This window comes from Periophthalmus magnuspinnatus, chromosome 9 (genome assembly GCF_009829125.3).
Source record: "Periophthalmus magnuspinnatus isolate fPerMag1 chromosome 9, fPerMag1.2.pri, whole genome shotgun sequence".
NCBI classification, from domain to species: domain Eukaryota; kingdom Metazoa; phylum Chordata; class Actinopteri; order Gobiiformes; family Gobiidae; genus Periophthalmus; species Periophthalmus magnuspinnatus.
Window position 1 is genome coordinate 14445263 of NC_047134.1, and position 8010 is coordinate 14453272.

The 8010-nt window shown below is 39.7% G+C and overlaps 1 protein-coding gene across 1 annotated transcript; it reads left to right on the forward strand.

Moving 5' to 3' along the window:
* Positions 1-1282: 1282 nt before the first annotated feature.
* On the forward strand, positions 1283-7494 carry egr3 (early growth response 3). Its single transcript, XM_033972266.2, has 2 exons — positions 1283-1928; positions 4081-7494. The coding sequence occupies exons 1-2, from the start codon at positions 1775-1777 to the stop codon at positions 5157-5159; spliced, it is 1233 nt and encodes a 410-aa protein (XP_033828157.1). The 5' UTR covers positions 1283-1774; the 3' UTR covers positions 5160-7494.
* The last annotated feature ends 516 nt before the right edge of the window (positions 7495-8010 follow it).

Genomic DNA, 8010 nt, shown 5'->3' on the forward strand with positions numbered 1-8010 from the left:
GATATAGTCAAATTTATATGGCTCTTGACACTCAAAATGCTTTACGTCAAGAAACCATTCACTCACACATTCATGCACTAGTGAACACAACCACTGGAGGTGAAGTGGGTTAAGTGTCTTGCTCGATGACACAATATTATGCACTTATGGGTCAACTGAATCGCCAACATTTACCATCAATCACTCTTAAGTTCTATCAAGTTTTCATGGCCTGACTTTTACATAGAAAGTCTTGTAATACACATTTTTTTCTCGAATACAATACATGTGAAAGTCTCTAAATGAGTAAGAGCATTGTTGTGGTTATAGTAGAATGGCTGTGTGTGCTGTAATCTATCCACCTGTGTTTAATATGCTCTGAAATGAAATGTACAACTGCTGCAGCACAGATTTCACATTCTTTTTCAGGCTGGTGCAGAAGGAGCGGGATGGCCCTGGTTGTGTTGTGACTGCCAGTGAAGAGACACACAGAGGCTGGCCCTGTCTGTGGTAATGAGACACACAAGATCACTGCTGCTCTATTTGTGCAAGCCCCCTAAACACCGAGCATGAATCAGACTTATTCTCCCACACACTATGTTTACACTTCGCCTTCATTGAGGTACTATTCATTTCTCAAGTATCCAAGCACTGACAGTTCATTCAGCTTTTTACCTCTAGTTTTATGTTTTCTTTTTACTATATTAGGTCACGCTAGGTCAAACTAGACTATTTCAGAAGACAGTTACCAAAGAGGGACATTTCACGTCTAAAAATAGCTTTGAATGGGTATTGGTAAATTGTCTAAAAAAAGTGATCCATGACACGCTGTCCACTGTCATGTGTATGAACGTCTATGACTTCCGATCACTTTTCCACTACTACTTCACCCGGAACTCACATGCCCAAATACAGAGAAGAAAAGGCGGAGCCGGACACTGCCTTATTTGGAGTTTCCACTAAAAGCGGTCAACTTGGGTTCCATGGGTTTACACAGATCATGCACTATTTACACACCATTAAGTTTGTGTCCAGTTGTTTATAACATTTGATAGGAGTTGAAACATTATCTAAAGAACATTTACACCAAAAGAAGTCAAAGTAAAGCTGGGGACAATTGCAGCAGCTTGCGCCGTTTATCTTTGCTACATACTCGCTTAAAAGTTCACAGTGTACCTGATAATCCACCAAATGGTGCACCACATGGTTTCTCAGTAACACAGATAACAGTGTTTTCCGCAAGGACAAGAACATAAAAGAAAACAATCCAGATCAGATGCCACCGCAGCTTTTGTCTCAACTTTGCAGCCAACCCTATCTGTCTCTCGGAGCTTTTACCTTCCACAGTAGTTTCCACCAACTAACTGACGCTCGCAGAGGACCTGGCTCTCGGGCTGCTCTGTCCATATATGGTCATCTACGTCACGCAAATGTTCCAGCCCCCTATTTAATACGGCCTGACTGGAGTCCCCTATCCAGCTCCAATAGAGCAAGTAGAGCCGCTCTTGTGCAACCAACACCACCACCTCCTCCTTCATTGATTCACTGACTTCATATTCTTCCCACAAGCAGCCCATAAGCTTCCACTGTGATCACTTTAATAACAACTACAGCTTGTGCGCGCACGAGAGGAGGCACCGGCGTGACTGTCGCGACTCTTTCAAGCCAGCGCGGGATACTTTTGGATGCCGGCGTTGTACCTGCGCTTTTACGCTTCATCCTCATCTTTACTTTTTTGAGCCGGATCCTTGCGCGGGTTGTCCCTACTATAAATGTGGGACTGTATATAACTGCTATGACAGGGAAACTAGCGGAGAAGCTCCCTCTTACCATGAGCAGTTTAATTAACACCATCCCTGACAGCCTGTATCCCGAGGAGGACATCCCGACGTCTATGAATATTTTTACCAGTTCGGAATCTATAAACCACTACTCACAGATGAACACAGGTAAGCTTTTACTTTACGGGATGAACTTGTTTTGTGTTGGGGAAAAGTGTGTGAAAAAGTGTGTTGCGCGTGTAAAGCAGGCAACAGTTGTCTGGGCGTCTGGAGCACCTGTTTGCGCTCCGCTGTGGCATTACGCACGAAGCAAACACACATTTACAGCACTTGATTTCAGAGTAATATGTGACATTGTACAGTTAGGAAACTTTGAAGGAACGAGTTTTGTTTTACAAATTAATTACTTGCTGTGCGCTTCCTCACGTCCGCGGACAAGCCTCAATTGCCAAGGTTTCAAACCGGACAAAAGGCGCATATTCATCTGAAACGCGTAATTGATTTCATTATACCGAGCCAATGTTTGTAACCTACATGTAGCTCATTTTAATAAACAAAGTGAGCCGTGTTGACAAAATCATTATGACGCACTCTTTTTTCCTCCTTTCCTTTTCTTGGAGATTTACGTAGACTCCAAATAGCCTAGAAAACAAAAAAGCAATAAAAAAAAAACCCGCAATATATTTTTTTAAGTAGCCTAATTTGCTATGAGCCTAAATTTGTCTGTACATTTTCATTCATTCACAACATTTGAACATGTCATACACGGAGGAGTTTCAGGTGGGCGTGTGTGGCACTTCTTCCCAATGTGGACACTGTTTACGCGCCGGGCCCTTGTACCTTTTATGTATAGGCCCCCGTTGTGTTTAAATGTACTTTTTGTCCAGTGTTAGGACGGATATTTGTGCTAATTTCCATGATCTGTGCGACTCGTTGTTTCTGCTCATTGTCGGAGATTGGCATTAAATCAATACAATCCCACCTTCAAAGGTGATGGGTCAATGTTTCACCAAATAAATGCGTGATCATTAGCATCTACACGGTCAAGGGTTTAGCGCACTTCAAAGTCAACAGCATTTTTTTAAGAGTCAGAGAATAAAAGAGTTCACTTTGAAAAACATCTTTGTCAGTGAGTTATAAAAGTGCCTCCTGCGTGAAATAAAGGAAACATGCCATTCTAATTAAAATGGTTAAATAACAATTTAATTACTATTGGGATGAAGTTGCTAATATTTCAGAAAAAGAAACTTTAAAATAAATCAATTTTGGTATTTAGGGACACAGTTCAAAAATAGAGAAATAGTAGCTTGAAATCTGTGATTTAAAAAAGTTCTTAATTAAAATTATTTCTAGGCCTATTGAGAAATAAAAAAAAAAATGTAGGTCTAAAATTTATATGTATTCTTCTTTTTAACAGCTGACACCTCACAACACACACAGCCTATATTTCCGTTAAAGCCTTATGTTGTTTGAGATTTCTAGACAAAGATTCTAAAATAAAATCCAGAGCCATATTATCATCTGGCAATTGTCCAAAATGACTTATTGTCTTTATTGCCTGTATAAATTCCTTTTGAGAACTAAATAACTTTTAATGTGTTGTTCTACTAATGTGTTCCACTTTGATTCTATATATAAACTTATAGGGATTTTAAAATGTCGTTATCGTAGCTTTCATGTTTAGTTCTCACATTCAATATATAAATCCATCAACATTAAGCACATCTGCATTTAAAGGTTTTAAAGGCATCTCTGAAATATGTAAATTGTTGCTCTAGTGTGTGTTTGGCAACAGTACAAATACACAGCTTAAAAATGAATGAATACGTTTGTAAAATTGTTGTTCAGGTCATTATATAGCATGTACATTTAAAAAAAAAAAAAAAAACAGACCCCTTTTTTCTCACTGAAATTGTATGCTCCAGAATTGAGTTTTAAATGGTCGCGCGTGATGGATGTGGCGTCTTCCCCCTAATCCTCGTTGCAATAAAGAAATCAGATCTCTCCATTTAGTTTGGCTGCGCTCCTGAGGGACAATGACTGGATCAAAGGGGGTGTTTAGGTCTTGATTTATGAGAGCTTGTGGGATCTGAGAGAGACACACCACTGTCTCAGAGGCAACAGTCACTCACTTGACTTCAGGTCTGACAGCACACACTTCTTTATGTGAACTTTTGTGTGGACAGAAATGCAGAAAAGAGCTAACACAGGATGTTTTAATTAGGGAAGGGGATTAAAGTACATTTCAATCCTTTTTTTAACACCTTTGAATGTTGTAAAATTTTAATTGAATTTTGGTATTTTTTGTTCATTTTCTTAGACAATATCATGGACCTGGGCATGGGCAGTGAAAAGGGATCCTCTGAAATCCAGTACGGCTCCAGCTTCCAGAGCAACCGCAGTGGGCAGACCGTGACCTACCTGGGGAAGTTTGCCTTTGACACCCCTCCATCGGGCAGCATCAGCGGCTCGGGCTGGTGCTCTGACAACAACATTATCAGCCTGGTGAGCGCGGGGATCCTGGGGGTCTCTCCGTCGCCCGGCACAGTCACCACCCAGACCTCATCCTCCGCGGGCAGCATGGGTGGCCAGACGTCAGACATGGAGCAGGTGTATGGTCCCCCACTGCCTGCCTACTCCACCTGTAGTGATCTTTACCAGGATCAGGTGCCCTTCCACCACAGTCCAGCCACCAGCACCGCCCTGCCCTACCCCACTAACGACTACCATTCCACCTCCAAAGCCTCTATGGACGGCAGCCTTTTCTCCATGATACCTGACTACAATCTTTTCCATCACCAGGGCGAAGTAGGGGTCATGGAACACAAGCCTTTCCAGACCATGGACCCTATCCGAGTCAATCCTCCACCCATCACACCTCTAGAGACCATCCGGGCGTTCAAAGACAAACAACAGATTCACCCTGGTTTCATCAGTGGGCAGCAGCATCCTCCTCAGCATCACCCACCGCCCCAGACTCTCACCCTAAAACCCATACGGCCGCGGAAGTACCCCAACCGCCCCAGTAAGACCCCTGTCCACGAGCGGCCCCACGCCTGCCCCGCAGAGAACTGTGACAGGCGCTTCTCTCGTTCTGATGAGCTGACTCGGCACCTGCGCATCCACACCGGGCACAAGCCTTTCCAGTGCCGGATATGCATGCGCTCTTTCAGCCGCAGTGACCACCTGACCACACACATCCGCACTCACACAGGGGAAAAGCCCTTCTCCTGTGAATTCTGTGGACGCAAGTTTGCAAGAAGTGATGAGAGAAAGAGACACGCAAAAGTTCACCTCAAACAGAAAGACAAGAAGCCAGCAGATAAGGGCAGTGCTGCGGCTGGTAGTCACAGTTCACCCCCCAGCTCTTGTGGAGGGCCCACTGTGGGGGCATCATGACCATCCTGGACTGTACCCAAATGCCCCGAAAGACACTTAGGAAGACAGGATCAGATCTGTAGGTGACTATTCCTCTTCCTAATTTCTATTCATCCTTCTGTTTTCGAGATGGATGCTAGTTTGAGTCAGAGAAGAAAGGCTGTCACACCTTTCGAGCAACTCAGAGCCTCAGCTACTGTAACACAGTGAAATTAAAAAAGGCACACTCGTCCAGTCTGCATCGTATTTGTAAGTTTTGGAATGAACACACTTTTGTACAAAAAATGAAAAAAATATTTTTAACTGAAAGGAGTTTGTAGAAATAGAACTAGACAAAATAACAGTGAATATTATAATTCACCGTTGAGTTGTCTGGGATGTATCATGCATTAATTTATTTAGGCTGTTTAAAAGTGCAATTGTTTATATTTGTGTACTGTTGTTGAACCTTTTAGTGGCACTTGACTGTCTCTCTGTTTTGGTTAAAGTGTGGTGTTTTTCTGAATGTTTTTTCTCAAAGAATGTGCCAAAAATATTGTGGTAATTCAGCCAATTATTACACCTGGTAGACTTGTGTCACATAGTCAGTGATACCACCAATTATAACTATAACTTGATGTAGAATGAATGGGCCAAATTTCTGTGGGGGACATACAAACACATTTGTCATTTTGTTTTCATAAATCTCTTTTTATTTGGCTTCAAGTAAAATAGTTCAAGTCTGACATGATTTCCTGATATCTTCCATATACTGTATAATATGCAATATATTCATAACACAGAATAAATTATACAAGATCCGATAATGCAGTCAGTCAAACTGAAGTCCTTATAACATGGCGCCAGTTATACGTTCAAGCCAGCTATTTGTGAGATTGAATGAACGGGGGGGATACATGATACATCAAGTATGGCTATTTATAAAAAGCAGTAAACACATACTTTCATTTACCAAAATAAGAAAACTTGTTTACATATGAAATTATCTCAATTGATGACTTATATTTTAATAATTTATGCTACTACAGTTGAAGTTGCACTCAATGTCAATTATCAGTGGCAACTGAGCAGTAATTGTGCATATATGTGTAAATACAGTGGTCTGCAAAAACAAACTTTCATATGACTGAACGATTATACACAAAGGCTTTTAGTTACTTAGCTGTTATAGGTCATACATGCATTTTATAGCAATCCAATGGTACCATACATGTATTTTCTTCCCTCAAAAACAGCACTTGCATGTGTATGCTTTAAATAGTTTCGGGGCGCACTAATGTGTGTATTTTCAATCAATTCATTTTTTAACTTTATGTTTTGTGTATCTCCATTTCAATTAATATTTTGCATTTTGTCATTTCATATGCCCATTGTCTCCTCACTGTTCCTTCATGTCTGTGAGTAAAACATGTTGCAGGGAAAAATCATCGTGTTCCACTTGTACTTCTTTTAGTATTCATAACATTCATTTGTGTTTTCATTCATTTTTCCTTTAACTATAAGATGATTTATATTTTCTCCCAGTTAACACATAAAGGCAACAAAAATAAGAAACATTTAAATATCTATACTCTACTGCATTAAAACAATAATGCTTATAGATATATACAAAATAAAGTATTAAATATACATAGAAATGCAGTGCAGTAGCTTTGATATACCCCATGGATTTATATACACGTACTTTAATGTTGTAGCTGTAATATTGAGAATATTGAAAAACAAAGCAGCCTTTCCCTTCTTATTACTGCTTTTGGCAACAATTGTTTTTTACTTAACCTTAGAGACTTTTTAAAACATATACTTGTAATTCAACAGTAGGTGAAAGGTCTGCATAATGATCAGCTCATTGCAAACCAACATGTGGAATTATAGTCTGTACATTAATAAACAGCTACGCTCCTCCTATTCATTTTTCTGAAATCCTCAAAACATCCACTACTTAATATTAATGTATATTTCATGTTATTTTTGTTTTGGATTTTAAGTTGATAAGAATAAATAAAGATAAAGTAAGTAGTAAACTGTAGCATCAGTAAGTAAAAAATAAATGCATATAACAAATGTACATCTGTTGTGTTAAATTTACTTTAAATACAATGGACATATACAGCATTGTTGAGAATTTATTTGACCAAATGTTTTGCACTTGATGTGATACTTGCTGGTGAGAATGGATGTTTTTAATTATAGTTTATTGAGTGTGGTTTCTCTGACAGAAAACTATGTTTATGTTCTTTGTGTTAAAGAAAGGCACAGACTACCAGACTATTTCCATGTCTAAATGAAGCCATATAATTACAATCTCTCCGACTCAAAATGCCATCACTCATAGTCTCTGACTGGGGTCACTTTTGTTTTGTCATGTTTTGGTTTTTTGTGTTTTTTTGTGTTTGTTTGTTTGTTTGTTTTGTTTTGTTTTTTACATTGGATTTCAGTTCATTATCTTATGTGAAATTAAGGGTTAGCCATAAGCATGTAACATATATGCCTAAATATTGCATACAGGTGTATTTAAGGCAATGTCAGATCATCTTATATAATAACATTATTATTTCCTGTGAATAATAGGTTTGTATGTATTGTCCACAGTGGGTGGCTGAAAACTCTGAAATTGGAATTCATCCTTGTTCTGCTCAGCCTTGGCTCATTGCCAGCATGAGCAGCCATCTTTGTGCCAAACTGGGTTGCAGGGTTGGCCGATCAAAAACAATATGTGATGAGGAGACCTCCACAGGAGCAACAAATCAGAAATGTGACCTCTGTCTGCTCGTTGCTGAGAGCAGACTTCTGCTAATGTTTGTCTAACTGTTTGATTCAGTGTTCTTGGCCTTGGGCGAGGCAATATACACATACCCCAATAACGCCAGTT

Bases quoted from the DNA above. Each gene is read 5' to 3' on its own strand.
- egr3 (XM_033972266.2), top strand. From the start codon at position 1,775: ATGACAGGGAAACTAGCGGAGAAGCTCCCTCTTACCATGAGCAGTTTA. The intron at 1,929-4,080 runs GTAAGCTTTTAC...TCATTTTCTTAG, and splicing joins CTACTCACAGATGAACACAG to ACAATATCATGGACCTGGGC.